The sequence below is a fragment of the Cetorhinus maximus genome, chromosome 35 (genome assembly GCF_964194155.1).
Source record: "Cetorhinus maximus chromosome 35, sCetMax3.hap1.1, whole genome shotgun sequence".
In the NCBI taxonomy this organism is placed as follows: Eukaryota; Metazoa; Chordata; class Chondrichthyes; order Lamniformes; family Cetorhinidae; genus Cetorhinus; species Cetorhinus maximus.
The window spans coordinates 10,701,460-10,719,327 of record NC_135913.1 but is presented as its reverse complement, the minus strand read 5'-3'; the positions used below and the strand labels follow the sequence as shown (position 1 = coordinate 10,719,327).

The 17,868-nt window shown below is 42.9% G+C and overlaps 2 protein-coding genes across 2 annotated transcripts in view; one reads left to right on the top strand and one right to left on the bottom strand.

Annotated features, from left to right (window-relative positions):
* LOC144672030 (NACHT, LRR and PYD domains-containing protein 3-like) overlaps positions 1-17,868 on the bottom strand; it is a 977,887-nt gene that overhangs the window by 364,292 nt on the left and 595,727 nt on the right. The window lies entirely within an intron of this gene.
* Positions 1-17,868, top strand: part of LOC144671986 (NACHT, LRR and PYD domains-containing protein 3-like) — a 39,982-nt gene that overhangs the window by 17,196 nt on the left and 4,918 nt on the right. Inside the window, exons 3-4 of the mRNA XM_078533923.1 lie at positions 839-917; positions 5,725-5,827. Coding sequence (XP_078390049.1) covers positions 839-917; positions 5,725-5,827 — 182 coding nt within the window. The remainder of the gene's footprint in view (positions 1-838; positions 918-5,724; positions 5,828-17,868) is intronic.

Below are 17,868 nucleotides of genomic sequence, written 5' to 3'. Positions count from 1 at the left end.
TTGACCCCTGGGATGAGGGGGTTGTCCTTTGTTAGGCTGAGTAAATTGGGTTTATATTCTCTGGAGTTTAAAAGGAGAGGCAATCTCATTGGCACATACAAAATTCTGAGTGGGTTGGACAGGGTAAACGCTGAGAGGATTTTTCCTCTGGTCTGGGAACCTAAAACACTGGCTGGGTTTCAGGATAAGTGGCCGATTGTTTTGGAGTGAGATGAGCAGAACTTCCTTCACTCAAAGGGTTGTGAATCTTTGAAATTCTCTATGCCAAGAGTTGTGGTTGCACCATTGTTTAATATATGTTTCTATTCCACAGGACAAAGTGAAACAACAATAGTTTAATCTATCAATCTTGTTTCCAGTGAGGACTAGCCCAGTTACACACGGCCCCTCATCTGGCCCTTCCATCCTTACAATCATTACAGTTGCTCTCCTCAAACGCAATTGTCTCTTTTGCTGAGGCAACCAGAGCTATGCACAGAATTCTAAGTGCAGTCACAACAATGACCAGCAGGAGACGGACATGGGATGACGGGGGCGGGCTGGGAAGGGAAGGGTCGTCGAGGGAGGGGGGCGAGAGACGCGGGTTGCGACGGGGTGAGGGACGGGGGCTTGGGGCGTGACGGGTGGGGTGACAGCAGGGGGAGAGACGGGGGTGACTAGGTGAGGATCCTGGTTGTTTGGGACGGGCGGGGGTGAGGCTCATTCGCATGTTTACACTGGAATTTTCAGAGAACCACAAGCTAAGTTAATCACTCTTTCACACCCTCTAGCCTTTTGCTTCCATCTGATCTTGTCATTTTGCGTCATTCTTTTACAACCTGGTTTCTCCTCTCTATAGGCAGAGGACTCTCTTCAGGCTCTGAAGGAAAAGAACTGCAGATGGCTTTTGAAATTGGCTCTGAAGAAATGGAGAAGTGGTATGTTACCTTAAGGCACAATCCAACCTCCATGTATAGCTCAACTGCAGGCTGGACTCCATCTAAATATGTAGCATGAGTAGGGAACTGGGGAGAAATGGTGGGAACAGAAAACTTCAATGTTTGGCGTGTTAGTGGTTAGAGATTGTGGGACGTTGTGAGTTGGAGAGAATGATGGGACAGGGTGAGTGAAGATGCTCATGGGCTTTAACACTTGAATTCTTCCTCAAAGCAATTTTTTCAGCAATTTTGTTTGCAAAGCGAGGTCCTTAATGCATTTAACGTTAAAATAAATGTTTACCTGACCAAAAATCCTGTTTTAGCAGTGTTAATAATATTACTTCTTAGAGACTTTTGTTATACTGACCAAACAAAGCGTAATGGGAGGGAATTAATTAGAGAGAAGACTCAAGAAAGGCCAGGTTGGAAGGTCAATATGAATATGCCACTTATGACCTATGGAGGGGCTGTACTAGATGTGGATGGGATCAAGACCGAGAAAACATTTCAGGCAAGGAGCCGAGGTAGAAAGGTGAAGCTATTATAGCAGTGCTTCCCAAATGAATTTCCAATACAATCCTATGTTAACACTTGAAAAGTAATCAACAAAAAACAATAAAGCAGCATTTAGCATACAATAATTAATTTGTGCATTATGGATTTTCCTGTATGTTAATATGAGGAAAATCCTGATCCCTCAGTGACAGGGCTGCAAACTCCTCTCTTCGAAATAACCAAGCAATGTGACCGCATGCCCCACCCTTTAATTATAGTTCTGAGGCAGCACCTCAATCAGATAATGGGATCACTGGTTACAGGAGGTCACAGCTCTTCCCTTTGTCCATTTGGTGGCTCTGAAAGGAGACGTTGTTACACTTGGTGCTGAAGCCGGGTTTTAGCCTTGCGGGCAAGTTGGATGTCTTTGGGCAAGATGAAGACTCGCTTTGTGTGGATGGGGCGCAGGTTGGTCTCCTCAAAGAGCCCCACCAGGTCAGCCTCGCTGGCCTCTTGCAGGGCCATGATGGCCGAGCTCTGGAAGCGTAGGTCTGTCTTGAAGTCCTGAGCGATCTCCCGCACCAGGCGTTGAAAGGGCAGTTTGCGGATGAGCAGCTTGGTGGATTTCTGGTAGAGGTGGATCTGCCTCAGAGCCACAGTGCCGGGGCTGTAGTGATGAGGCTTCTTCAATCAGCCCATGGCTGGAGCGCCCTTCAGGCCGGGCCGCTTTGGGAGCCAGCTGTTTGCGAGGAGCTTTCCCTCTGGTTGATTTGCTTGCTCCGGTCGGCTTGGTTGGGCCCTTTTCTGAAGAATTGTCAGCACAACGTGTAACACAGGAACTGTTGGCTATTGGCTGCTATTAATAATTCGTGAATTTTAAGAAGCCCGCCAATTTCAGTACAGGAAATAGCTGCTTGAACCAAAGGAAGTTCATTTTTATACTGCATATTAACATGATCAATTAGCAGCATTGCTATTGGCTGTTTTTGTAAACCCAATTGGGGTTGCGAGCCACTGTTTGGGAACTGGTGTATTATCACTTCTCTCACATGGTGTTATGGACTCTGGCACCGTCTGATTTGAACATGGAGCTGGCAACATTATTGGAACAGATAATGCATTCAAGATTGACATTCTGATTCAATTAATGTGATAGAAATTGCCAAAAGAGCTGGCTAAACAGGAAGTTCATATAATTAGGACTTCATATGTAATCTTCACAGTGCAGAATGCAAGCCATTCAGCCCATCAAGTATGCATTGGCTTTCTGAAAGAGCATTCCACCTAGTCCCACGCCCCTGCCTTATCCCCATAACTTTGCACATTCTTTCTTTTCAGATAGCAATCCAATTCCACTTTTAATACCTTGATCGAAGCTACCTCCCTCTTGGGAAGTTCGTTCCAGACTCCAACCGCTGCCTGGGTGATTTATTTTCCCCTCACATCACATTTACTCATTTTGCTAATTATTTTGAATCTGTGCCCTCTAGTTCTTGATGTTCTTTTGACTGGGAACAGTTTCTCACTATATACCCTGCCCATTCCCCTCAGGATATTGAATATCTCTATCAAGTCTCCTCTCAGCCGCCTTTTCTCTAAGGAAAACAGTCTCAACCTCTCCAATCTATCCTCATAGCGACAGCTCTTCATCTCGGAATCATTCTTGTGAATCTCTTCTGTTGTCTCTCCAATGCCTTCACATCCTTCCTCAAATATGGTGCCCAGAACTGGACGCAGTACTCCAGATGAGGCCTAACTAGTGCCTTATACAAGTTCAACATGATTTCCTTACTCTTGCACTCAATGGAGCTTAAGATACTATATGTTTTATTAACTGTTCTCTCAACCTGCCATACAATCTTCAATGACCTTTGTACATATACATTTAGGTGCCTCTGTTCCTCCACCTCCTCTAAAGGTTCTCCCTTTATTTTGTGCTATCTCTCCATATTCTTTCTGCCACTCTGGCTTCCCTTAATTATCCTGCACTTGTCTAAGTGACAATTGATTTTATCCCATACTATAGTTTCCACAAGTTTCCCTACCACTGAGGTCAACTTGACTGGCTTGTGTTTGCCAGATTTATCCCTGCACATCTTTCTGAACAAGGGTTAACATTTGCAGTTCTCCAGTCCCCTGGCACTGCCCCGGTGTCTAAGAAAGACTCGAAGATCATCGCTAGTGCCTCTGCAATTTCCAGTCCCACCTCCCTCAATACCCTTGGATAGATCTCATCCGGTCCTGGTACCTTATCAATTTTCAGTAAAGATAGCCTTTCCAACACTGTCACATTCTCAATTGTAAATTCCTTGAGTGTACCAGTTACATCCTCTCTCATGTCAGCCTGGGTGACATCTCCCTTTATGATGACCGTACTTGATTAATACCTTTGTTATTGCTGCTGCCTCCACGTGTAACAGCTTTCTTTTTACGCCTGTTCAATCCTACTCTTTCTTTTACCGCTCCTTTATTATGTTTGGGATTCTCTTTTATATTGGCTGCCAGGCTCTTCTCGTGCTTTCCTTGCTTTTCTTCTTAGTTTTTTCACTTCCCCTCTGGTCCTTCTATATTCAGTCTGATTCTCCATTGTATTTTCAACCTGACATCTGTCATACACAGACTTCTTCCTTTTCATTTTCACCTGTATCTCTCTCATTATCCAGGGCGCTCTGGATTTATTGGCCCTACCTTTCCTTTTCAAGGGAATATGCCTTGACATTGTCTACAATAATTTTTCTTTGAAGGTGGCTTATTGTTCAGCTAGCATCATTAATGGCAACATTTAATTACAATTGTTGCAGCTTGTAGTTAGAATATCTGTTATGTTCCAGTTTTGTTGCAATTTAAGCACCTTAATTTGTTCTTACACACTTCATCCTAGAGGCTGAAATTTACTGACCACTAATTAGCATATTTGCAACTAAATTCACAGGGTGTATTGTGCACTGGTTTTAGAGGTACTGACCAGAATCACTCATAAGCATCAACACTGTCCTGCTAGACCCTCCCTTACATGTATTAGGGCTAATATCATCCCTTTCCTCTTCAACCCCGCCCCACACCCCATTTCCTCCTCCTCCTCCTCCCCCTCAAAATCCCAGTAAATTCAGTTGGCAGTAGAAACTTAGCCAGCTCTAGGGAAAGATGTTTGAGCTCAGAATTTGATTGATGTGCATCTTATTTTCATTATTCCACAGCGTTGCCAGCTGGAGCACCTAGAGGATTACATAATTTATTGTCGTCAGAGCGGTTCAGGAGACGGAAGAATGCCCCACAAACACCACGACAGCCCCGGCGTCATCATCACCCCTCTCCCCGTCACCCCCACCACCTCCCCCACCAAGCACCATCACCAGCCCGCCAACCATCACAACCGCCCCCCGCCACAACCACCACACCCCCGACGTCCTCGTCACCCCCAGCCACCACCCCCACCACCGCCACCACCACCACCAGCCCCCTTCCGTCGTCATCACCACTCTCCCCTGCAACCCCCTCTTTGCTATCACCCGCCACTCCTCACCACCACTCTCCCCCACCTCATCACCCCTGTACTGCCCCCACATCATCCCTCCTGCCCTCCCATCATCACTCCCTGCTCCCATCAGTGAGAGCCGATGTAGCACTTGGACTCGTGTATCAGGGTAACCAGGTGCTGTCCCAGCAACTGTCTCAATCTTCACAGAGTGGAGAGACTGGTGCCCCTGTGAATGATATAGGTAGGTACAGACATTCTGGGTGCAAAGTGCATGCAGCTCAGACTCTTAGTCATTATCCATTTTCAAACATGGTTGCGTAGTTCTCTAGAATTCCACATCCCATTTTGTGCTTAGTTAAGTGACTCTCTGTATAAGGAGACAACAAACAAAATATGTAACACTCTTTCAATATTTATCTTTATCAAAAATCCCACAAGAGCCAAGCATTGTTAACTTGCTAATCCTGCTGGACAGAACAGACTATTAATGCATATTCAGAATTGTTTCCTTGTGTTAACACAATCCACGGCAAGTTTATAAATCTGTATAGATGCAGTTTGAATTATCGAGACTACTGAAGTTAGATTGACTAGGGAGTCACTCTGGTTGGAATTTGCAATTAATATATTTACTGTAAAAAATTAACTTGTGTATATAGTCTTGTTGACTTCAGTATCGGATGATGGAATGGGTTCCAGCTGAAAACCTGCCAAGTTGGAATCAAAGATCTAGATGGAGCCTAGCATGGGTAGCTTTGAATGGAAGGATATCAACAGGCAGACAGTTGTAGAAGTTTTAGAATTCTGCTCATGACCTCTTGTATGGTTTTACAGGTGTCAGCCAAATAGGTGTGAATGGAATTAATGTGTGCATGCAGGCCTCCAACCAGCAGCTCAGTTTATTGCAAGATGGTATGCTGCTGCCATCCTCACCTGAGTAAGTTTTTTTAAATATTCTTTCATGGAATGTGAGTATCACTGGCAGGGCCAGCATTTGTTGCCCATCCTCAATTGCCCATGAGAAGGTTTTGAGAAGTTGAAGATTTATTCTTGCTCCTTGTTCTAATTTCGTGTGTTTCCTCTGCAACCCTTTTAAGGTTGTGCAAACTCCTGGCGTGTAAAACTATAAGACTAAGTTTGGATCCAACGTTGCTTGTCACAAAGAGGTGCGTTCTTCTATCCTGTGGCTAAGCTAAAGAGTCCTGCTGTCAGTGGGCATCATGTATAGTCTGACTGTGAAATGAAGTCTTGGTAAAGTGTGGTTATATCCTTAATTAGCACAGAATCATTGCTCACCTTTGAGAGAAGAATAATGAAGGCCAGGAGATTGTTGCTTTTATACTGCCTATAAATTTCCACCTCATATGTGCTATTCTCACTATTCTTTGATGTTGTGAGACCATTTTAACTGATGACACAACTGTTGGCGTCTAAATGTGGTATCAACAGCAATATTGCTGATATGGTAAACCTCTTGATTGCAATCAAGGTGTTCCCATGTGCCTGCTGACCTCGTCCTTCGTGGTGCCAGACGTTGCAGGTTGGAAGGTGCAGTCGAAGGAGTCTTGGCGTGTTGCTGCAGTGCATCTTGCAGACGGTACACTGCTGCCAGTGTGCGTCAGTGGTGGACGGACTGAATGTCAAAGGTGATGGATAGATGTCAATCAAGTGGGCTTCTTTGTCTTGGATGGTGTCAAGCTTCCTGAGAGCATTCCATCACAGTCCTGACTTGTGCCTTTCTAGACGGTGGATAGGCTTTCGGGTGTCAGGTAGTGAGTCACTTGCTGCAGAATTCCTAACCTCTGACCTGCTGTTGTAGCAACATTATTTATGTGGCAGATCTAGTTCAGATTCTGGCCAATGGTAAACCATGCCTCCCCACCCGCCGGGCCAAGATGTCGATAGTGGGGAATTCTGCAATAATAATGCCATTGAATGTCAAGGGAAATAGTCTCTTGTTGGAGATGGTCATTGCCAAGCAATTGCGTGGTGTGAATGTTACTTTCCCATTGTTAGCTCAAGCCTGGATATTGTCCAGGTTTTGCTGCATTTGGACATGGACTGCTTCAGTATCTGAGGAGTCGCGAATGGTGCTGAACATTGTGCAAACATCAGCGAGCATCACCACTTCTGATCTTATGATGGAAGGAAGGTTGTTAAAGCAGCTGAAGATGTTTGGGCCTATGACGCTACCCTGAGGAACTCCTGGCGTGATGTCCTGGGGCTGTGATGATTGGCTTCCAACAACCACAGGGATCTTCCTTTCTGCTCCAGTTTTTCCTGCCAACCTTTGGCTCCAATTTATTGGGCCAGATCCTTTCTTACCCCATTGAAGTTGACTCCCATAGTCTTCCTAAACCTTATAAGACAATGTTCACTGTCCCCAAATGTCTGCCCACTGTCACTTGATCCACTTGGCCCACCTCATTCCCAAGTCTAGCATTGGCTCCTTTCTTGTTGGACTGGACTCCTACTGCTGTAGAAAATTCTCCTGAACTTCCCCCCTCCTTTGCCCTTTATACTACCAGTAACAGTCTATATTTGGATATTTAAAGTCCCCCATTATAACTGCTCTATAATGCACCTCTCTGTAATTTTCCTGCAGATTTGTTCCTCTACATTCTTCCCACTACTTGGTGGTCTACAGACTACACCAAGCAATGTAATTGCATCATTTCTGTTCCAAATCAATTCTGTCCTTGACCCCTTTGGATCTCCACCACCACAATGTTCTCCTTAATCAATACTGCCACCCCTCCCCCTTCGTTTTACATCTTTCCTGAATACGTATCCAGGGATATTTAATATCCAATCTTGCCTTTCCTTAAGCCAGGTCTTTGTTATGGCCACAACATCATGTTTCCATATGACATGTGCCTGTAGCTCATCAATCTTATTTACCACACTCCGTGCATTCACATGCATGCATGTAAACCTGATTTAGACAATTACTTTCTCCCTTACTCTGACTCCATCTATGAACTTACTATTCTCTATTTTAGTGCTGTCTTTTCCAGTATTTTGTGGATCCTGGTATTTCTCTCTTGGTTTTCTCCTGATATTTTCTCCTGTTTCCCACACCCCTGCCAAGTCAATTTAAACCCTCCCCAGCAGCATTGGTAAAGGAACTCAGTCCCACCTCTGTTCAGGTGCAACTCTTCTGGCTTGTACAGGTCCCATTTCCCCCAGAGCCAGTCCCAGTGTCCTAAGAATCTAAAGCCCTCCCTCCTGAACCATCTTTCCGGCCATGCATTCATCTGTCTTATCCTCCTATTTCTGTACTCACTTTGCGCTTGTTACTTGGAATAATCTGAAGATGACTACTTTTGAGGTCCTACTTGCTAATTTTCTGCCTAGCTCCCTAAATTCTGACTGCAGGGCCCCATTCCTCTTTCTCCCTATGTCATTGATACAGATGTGGACCATGACTGCTGGTAGTCCCCCCTTCCCCGTCAGGGTGCTCCGCAGCCGTTCAGTAACATCCTTATCTCTGGCACCAGGGCTGACGGCAAACCATCATGTATTCCCAACTGCAACCACAATGCCTGTCTGTTCCCCTAACTATTGAATCATCTCTCTCTATGGCTCTTCCAGACTTTCGTATACCCCTGTAGTGCCATGGACTTGGATTTGGCTGTATTCCCTTGATGAACAATCACTCTTATCAGTATTCAAAACGGGATACTGGTTGGAGAGTGGGGTGCATTTGGGACTTCTGTCCGACCTGCCTGTTTCTTTTTGACTGCCTGCTGGCCACCTGCTTCCCCATCTTCCTGCATGATCTTAAGATGTGGGGTGACCAGGTCCATATAGGTGCTATCCATGTAGTTCTCAGCCTCACGGATGCACTGCAGCGCTGCCAGCTGCTGCTATGATACCTGGAGCTCAAATGTTGCAATTGATGCACTTCCTGCACAAATGGCTGTGCAGGACATGGGAAGCATCTTGGATGTTCACATTCGAGGTTGGAGCAGCCCTGCCATTCCTTTATTTATTAGTTAACCTTACTACTGCTTAGGAAAAACACCTTACCAATATACCTTACTGGTACAGATAAATCCTACTAATATTTACCAGTGAAGAGTTTCCCCTTGATTTGCATTGACTTCAGTTTTGCTCGGGCTCCTGCTGCCACAATCTGTTAAATGCTGCCTTGGTGTCAAGGGCAGTCACTCCCGCCACACATCTGGAGTACAGCTATTTTTTGTGGATAGGACATACATATCTGGACAATTTTCCACGCTTTATGCCCTTGTTGTAGCTGTATTGGAACAGCTTGACTAAGGGTGCAGGTAGCGTTGGAGCACAAGAATGGCTATACAGTAAGTACCTGTTTTAAGTTGCCTCATTCAGCGTGTTTTGCTTTAGCATCATGGATATAATTGGGCTGGCACGCATACTTAGAGATGGGGCTTTCACTTCAGTGACATTTCCTGACGCGGCGAGTGTTCGGGAGAGAAAGTGACCTGTTGGGCATAAGTAGGAGGTGTTAGCACACGTATTCTATATATATATAAATTTATTACATTTTAAGATATTTCATTTACGAAGATAGGAAGTTTTAGAATTTACAGTATTTCAACTTGTTGGGTAAAATGTTTCAATGTTTTTTTCTGACAGGAAATACCCACAGAACGCAAGTGCAGCTTTTACATTGATTGTAATGCGAAAACCTGATTTGCTTAAAGCTTTTCACTTAAAGTTGCTCTTTTCAACAATGTAAAGTACAACTTAAAATGAGCCATTACAGTACTAAAGAACTAGAACAGGCCTGATGAACAGAAGTCCTCAATCTTTGTTATTCTATTATTCTATTTCGTATCATTCCAATTGATTAGCGTCCTGCATTGTCCATTAAATCTTCTGTACTGTAATGATTAATGCTGCACATTTTGCAGTCCAAAAAATATACTCTTGTATTAAAAGTTCTGAATAATCAGTGGGCAAACTATCTGTCCCCTCTGGAGAAACCTTAGTTTTTCGTAAACAGAACATTTTGTCGATGCCTATATTTGACAGGTGCTACTCACTGCTACATATAATCAAAAGAAGCAGGTTGTTTCTGCAAAATATTGAAACCTAATGGCTTAGGATACATTATAGCATAAATCTGGTTACTGTTTTACTAAATGAATTTATAAAAGTGGTGAGACTTCTTAAAATCTACCATGTGACTTTTTTGGGGCAGTTTTTCTAATATCTCCTTTTTCTCAATCTCCATTTTTGCCTGATGATGTTTCTTTGGTGCCATTTGGGATGTTTTTTACTTGTAAGGCAGCTCATAGTTATAAGTTGCTGAATGTTAATGATCTCTCAGATATCGGATATCTTACTCGCATATGTCTTAAAGCTAATTAACGTTTTAGAATGGTCATAACAAAGCCGTTGCGACCATGCCAGGGCTGATTTTGTTTTTTTTTAATTAAGCATTCTCAAATATCATGCATTTCACTAAACATATAACTAAGACCTTTAAAATACAGTGGTCACATGAAATGTTTTTAAATATGATTTAATTGTGTAGTGACAGCAAATAGGTGTGGTATGTTGAGGAATGTTTCAGTAAATATCGTGGACCTCTTCCCAATAGTTAATTGCTGTAATCATTCCTATTTCAACACAGAAGCATGAGTAGGTCAATTAGCCCCTCAACCTTGATTCCCCATTCAGTGAGATAATAGTTGAACTGCAACTTAACTGTCTATGGGTATTTATGCCCCATATCTCCTGCTGGCTTTGAGAAATCTAAATTGATAGATGTAAGTAAAAGTTTAACGAGTAACTTAACATCAATAGATATTTGCGGAAGAATTCCAAAATTTTGAGTGTTTTAGCTCCCTATCCTTTTTTAATGTTGTTATATTCAAATCATCTCTGACGATCAACTTCTGAATCTACCATAGTGCAATATAATTCATCTATCATGTGCAATGCCACCTGTTCTAATATGAGGAGGTTATTTGGATATGTTCATCTGATAAAAAGAGGGAGTAGAACTTGGTGATGTAAATTATTTAAGTTAGAAGATTTTTATTGTGTTCTTAACTGTTTATTTTATTTGTCATCTAAAAATTTCAGCTTGTTGCATAATTGAATATTTTGTCACCATAGGTTTCCTAATTGCAGATGTCAAGGACCAACACAACAACCAGGTATGGTTCAATGGCTGATAGAAATCCTTGCAAGTAAGAAGCTACGTTTCTGTAGCACACGTTGGAATGTGTGTTAAAATGTGAAGTAATAATAATGGATACGGAAAATTTGTTCATTTTACACTCAGCAAATGTATCTTTAATATGATTTAAAATTGACCCTCTTTCTTTATTCCAGTATTTTACCTAAATCATAACTAATGAACAGACTAAAGATCTAAGTGACGGTTTTATGGAACCATGATATTCTGTCACTGACACAGATGTCATGTTACAAAAGTTGCATTTACATTTGTCATATTGATAATTCACACCAGGACTTGTTATAAGTGTACCCATCAGCATTCGGAAATGACATTGCACTTTACAACTCTTTTTTTTTGTTTTTGTTTTTGGGATGTCTTTTTAACCAAAGTGAAACCCAGACAGTTCTGGAAAGGATCGGGGTTTGGGGGCAGCAAGTGGGTGGTGGTAATTGGATTCCTTGGCTGTGAACTCAGTTCTGAGAAATGGATCTGCTATTGAATTGACAACTAGAATAAAGAGAACTCCTGTTGTGGTCAGAAGAAAGAGACTAGGCAAGAGAGAACGGTATAAATATGGGAAGTGATAAACAGACTGTGACAGGAAGGGACAGAGAGTACAAATCTAAAAGTAAATCAGCAGGTAAGGCTAGACCCTACAAAATAATAAAAGGACAAAACCAAAGGCTCTGTATCTAAACACGAATGTAATTTCAAAACAAAACATATGAACTGAGCGCAAATAGAAATAAGTACAGCCTGATAACCATTACAGAGACATGGCTACAGGGTGACAAAGATTGGGACCTGAATATTGAAGCCTTTGTGACACTGAGGAAGGATAGGGAGTTAGGAAAAGCTGGAGCGGTGGTTCTGTTAATTAATGATGGCATTAGCACATTAGAAAGGGATATCCTAAGTTCAGGAAACCAGAATGTACAAGCAGTTCGGATTGAGGTGAGGAATGCTAAAGGCAAGAATCTACTTGTAATAGTGGTGTACAGGCCCCTTAATTGTTACTACACAATAGGACTGAGTATAAAAGAAGAGATAATGGGAGCTTACAAGAAAGGCACTGCAATAATCATGAGAGATTTTAATTTAATTATCGACTGGAAAAATCAGGTCGGCAAAGGCAGCGTGGATGAAGAGCTCGGAGAATTTTTCCGGAATACTTTCTTGGAACAGCACTGTCTGGATTTAACCAGACAGCAGGCGATACAGGACCTGATATTGAGCAACGAGGTAGGGTTAATTAATAACCTAATGAAGGTTCCCCTAAGTAGCAGCAATCATAAAATGATTGGATTTTACTTTCATTTTGAGGGAGAAACATGTGTGCCTAAGACTAGTATTTGAAAACTTAAATAAGGGCAATTAGAGGGCATGAAAGCAGAGCTAGCTAAAGTGAACTGGCAAATGAGGTTAAGGGATATGTCAATAGAGATGCACTGGCAGATGTTTAAAGGGATATTTCGGAATGCACAGAACTGATTCATTCTAATGAGAAAGATAAATTCCAAGGGGAGGGCTCACAATCGTGGTTAACTAAAAAAGTTATCAAACATTATCAAACTTAAAAAAAGCATACGTAGGTGGCAAGTTAGAAGATTGGAAAGAATATGAAGAGCAGCAAAGAATGATTAAAAAGGTTAATAAGGAGGGAAAATATAAAGAATGATGCTAAGAGTTTCTAGAAATATTTAAATAAAAGTTAAGTAACCAAGTGAGCTTTGGTCCTATAAAAAGTGCTTCTGGGGAATTGACAATGAAAAGTAAGGAGATGACGAATGATTCAAACAGGTATTTTACTTCAGTCTTCACTACAGAGGACACAAGTGATATCCTGGAAATTGTTGTTAATCAGGAACTGGAAGGGAGGGAGGAATTGTAAATCAAGGAAATTACCATAAATCAGGAAGTTGAAAGGAGGGAGGAACTTGGGAAAATTACAATCACCAAGGAAGTGATATTGAGAAACTTGTTGGGGCTGTGGGTTGGCAAATCCCCAGCTCCAGATTGACTTCACCCTAAGGTCTTGAAAGCAATGGCGAGTGAGATGGTTGAGACATTGGTTTTAATTTTCCAAAATTACCTAGATTTGCCGAAGATTCCATTGGAGCCTTTGGAAAATAGCAAATGTAACTCCTTTATTCAAAAAAGGAGAGAATTTGGAAGCAGGAAACTATTGGCCAGTTAGCCTAACATCTTTCATAGGAAAATGTTTGAAGCTATTATTAAAGTTGTTAGAGCAGGGCAGTTAGACAAAATCAAGGTAATAAGGCAGAGTCAACATGTTTTTGTAAAATGGAAAACATATTTAACCAATTTATTGGAGTTCTTTGAAGGGGTCACGTGTTGTGCATAAAGAGGAACCGATGGATATGCTGTACTTATGTTTCCAGAAGGCATTTGATAAAGTGCCACATCAAAGGTTATTACGGATAATAAAAGCTTCTGGTTTAGGGCGTAACATATTGGCAAAGTTAAAATATCAGCTAGCTAACAGGAAGCAGAGATGGCATAAATGGGTCTTTTTCTGGTTGGACAGAATGTGATGAGCTTTGGGGCCTCAACTGTTTACCAGGTTGGATGAAGGGACTGAAGAAATGGTTGCTAAATATTCTGATGACTCAAAGATAGGTAGGAAAGTAAATTATGAAAATGTTGTAAGGAGGCTACAAAGTGACATAGGTTAACTGAGTAGGCAAATATCTGGCAACTGGAGCATAATGTGGGCAAATGAGAAATTGTTCATTTTGGCAGGAAGAATCAAAAAGAAGCTTATTGTCTAAATGGTGAGAGATTACAGAGCTCTCAGATTCAGAGGGATCTGGGTGTCCGAATGCATGAATCACAAAAAGGCTAGTATGCAGGTATAGCAGGTAATTCGGAAAGATAACTGAATGTTATAATTTATTGAGGGGAATTGATTACAATAGTAAGGAGATTATGCTTCAGTTGTACAGGGCATTGGTGAGACCACATCATGAGTACTGTGTACAGTACTGGTTTCCTGGAACAGCTTGGCTAGGGGCGCGGCAAGTTCTGGAGCACAAGCCTTCAGTACTAATGCCGGAATATTGCCAGGACCCACAGCCTCTGCAGTACCCAGTGCCTTCAGCTGTTTCTTCATACCACGTGGAGTGAATCGAATTGGCTGAAGATTGGCATCTGTGATGTTGGGGACCTCCAGAGGAGGCTGAGATGGATTGTCCCCTTGGCACACCTGGCTGAAGATTGTAGCAAATGCTTCAGCGTTATCTTTTGTATGATGTGCTATGTCCCTCCATCATTGAGGTGGGGATATGTGGAGCCGCCTCCTCCAGTGAGTTGTTTAATTGTCCACCACCATTCTATCAATTGCTGCTTATGCTATTTGGCATGCAAGTGATCCTGTGTTACAGCTTCATCAGTTGACACCTCATTTTAATTTTTAGGTATGTCTGGTGCTGCTCCAGGCATGCCCTCCTGCACTCTTCATTGAACCAGGATTGATCCCCAGGGTTGATGGTAATGGTAGAGTGAGGGATATGCTGGACCATGAGGTTACAGATTGTGTTTGAGTACAATGCTGCTGCTGATGGCCCACAGCGCCTCATGGATGGCCAGTCTTGAGTTGATAGATCTGTTTGAAATCTATCCCATTTAGCACGGTGGTAGTGCCACACAACACGATGGAGGGTATCATCAATTTGAAGGCGGGACTTCATCTCCACAACTATGCGGTGGTCACTCCTATTGACACTGTCATGGACAGATGCATCTGTGGCAGGCAGGTTGGCAAGTATGAAGTCAAGTATGTTCCCCCTTCATGTTGGTTCCCTCACCACCTGCCGCAGACCCAGCCTAGCATTTATGTCCTTTAGGACTCGGCCATTAGTGGTGCTACCGAGCCACTCTTGGTGATAGATATTGAAGTCCCCTACCCAGTGTGCACTGTGGGCCCTTGCCAGCCTTAGCGCTCCCTCCAAGTGTTCAACATGGAGGAGCATTGATTCATCAGCTGAGGGAGTGTGGTAATCAGCAGGAGGCTTCCTTGCCCTTGTTTGACCTGATGCCAAGAGACTTCATGGGGTCCGGAGTCGCTGATGAGGACTCCCAGGGCAACTCCCTCCTGATTGTATACCACCTCTGCTGGCTCTGACCTGCTGGTTAGACAGGACATGCCCAGGGATGGTGATGGTGGATCCTGGGACATTATCTGTAAGGTATGATTCCGTGAGGATGACTATGTCAGGCTGTTGCTCTGTGAGATAGCTTTCCCAACTTTGGCACTCGCCCCTAGATGTTAGTAAGGAGGACTTTGCAGGGTCTACAGGGCTGAGATTGTTGCTGTCGTTTCCGGTTCCTAGGCCGATGCTGGGTAGCCAATCCGGTTTCATTCCTTTTTTGTGACCCTGAAGTGATTTGTTACAACTGAGTTGCTTGCATTTAAAAGTCAACCACATTGCTGTGGGTCTGGAGTCATGGCATTAGTGAACCAGGAGGGTTTTTAACAACAAGCAACAATGATTCATGGTCGTGATTAGACTTTTAATTCTAGATTTTTATTGAATTCAAATTCCACCATCTGCCATGGCAGAATTTGATCCCAGTTCCCCAGAGTATTACCCTCAGTCTGGATCACAAGTCCAGCGACAATACCACTATGCCATCACCTCCCCATAAATGGGTCATTTTCAAGTTGGCAAGTTGCAACTAGTGGAGTGCTACAGCAGCCACTGCTGGGGTCTCAGATCTTTGCGATCTATATCAACAACTTGGATGAAGGGACAAAAATGCATGTTTGATAAATTTGCTGATGACACAGAGATATGTAGGAAAGTAAGTTGTGAAAAAGGGCAGATTCTGCAAAGTGACATGGGTTAAGTGAGTGGGCAATATTTTGGCAGATGGAGGATAATATGGGAATATTTTAATTTGTCCACTTTGGCAGGAAGGATAGAATAGCAGTATATCATTTGAACGGAGAGATACTGAAAAACTATGGTACAGAGGGATTCGGGTGTCCTGGCACATGAATCACAAAAAAAGTGAGGATGCATGTACAGTAAGTAGAAAGGCAACTGGAATGTTGGTGTTTTTTGCAAGGGGATTGGAATATAAAAGTAGTGAAGGAGTGTGCTACAGCTCTACAGGGCCTTGGTTAGATTGCATCTGGAGTACTGTATACACTTTTGGTCTCCGTACTTTAGAAAGGATATAACTGCATTTTAAAAGCAGTTCACACTTGACTGATTCCTGGGATGAAGGGATTATCGTATGAAGAAAGGCTGGGCCTGTATCCATTGGAACTTCGAAGAATTAGAGGTGATCTTATTGAAACATAAAAGATCCTAAGTGGACTTGATATGGTCGATGCTGAGAGGATGTTCCCCTTTCTGGGAGAGTTTGGAACCTGGGGACACCGTTTTAAAAAATAGGGGTTTCCCATTTAAGCCAAAGAATCAGAAATGTTTCATTCTCAGAGAATCATTAGTTTGTGAAATTCTCTTCAGCAGAGAGCATTGGAGGCTGGGTTATTGTATATATTCAAGGCTGATTTGGATAGATTTTTGACAGACTAGTTGAGGGTTATGGGGGCAGACAGGAAAACAAAGTTGAGGCCACAATCAGTTCAGCCATGATTTTGATGAAGAGGTAGGCTTGAGGCGCCAAGTGGCCTCCTACTTTTAATTCTCATGTTCTTGTGATTGGGCATGGAAGTGCTATGCGTTATGGATGGTATGAGGGGACATCAGTGTTAAGTCTCTGAACGTCCATCTGGCAAAAGGTGTTGTCTTTTCATACATTATGCAGGGTTTTGTGAATAAACCTAAGTGCAGATTGCTCTATCCTTCTAAATAGCTCACCAGACAACCCCTGCAGATCCTTATACATGTGCCCCAATCTTTCCCCAGTAACTAGCAGCTGCTCTTAAATTGGAGCATGCACTCGATTTTCACAGCATTTGCAACATTAATATTGGGAGGGTGATGGACATGGTATGGTATGGAGGTTATGAGGAGTCATTGGGGGTGGATTGGAGGGCCTGGGTTGACATGGATGGTCTGAAGTGATATCGGGTTGGGTGTGGGACCTGGATTGGCCTGGAGGATGTAAGGGTTCATTGAGGCCTGTTGGGGAGGGACATGATTTGGTGTGGGGAAAGAACCATAGAACCAGAGAAAATTTACAGCACAGAAGGAGGCCATTCGGCCGATTTGTCCATGCAGCCCGAGGACACCCAGGTGCCCTTTCTAATCCCACCTTCCTGCACCCGACCCATAACCCTGCAGCATACAGCACTTAAGGTGCATATACAGGTACTTTTTAAAAGAGTTTAAAGTTTCTGCCTCTACCAGCATCCTGGGCAGCAAATTCCAGACACCCACTACCCTCTGCGTAAAAAGTTCTTCCTCATATCCCCCTACACCTTCTGCCACTTAACTTGAATCTATGTCCCCTGGTTCTAGAATTCTCCACCAAGGGAAACAATTTTGTCCTGTCCACTCTATCGATTCCCCTCATAATTTTGTACACCTCAATCAAGTCACCTCTCAGCCTTCTTTGTTCTAAGGAGAATAACCCAAACCTATCCAATCTCACCTCATAGCTACACTTTTCTAACCCTGGCAACATTCTTGTAAACCTCCTCTGCACTCTCTCCAGAGCTATTATATCCTTCCTGTAATGCGGTGATCAGAACTGCACACAATACTCCAGTTGTGGTCTCACCAGTGTTTTATACAATTCCAACATTATATCCTTACTTTTATATTCTGTACCTCTACCAGTGAAGGAGAGCATTCTATATGCCT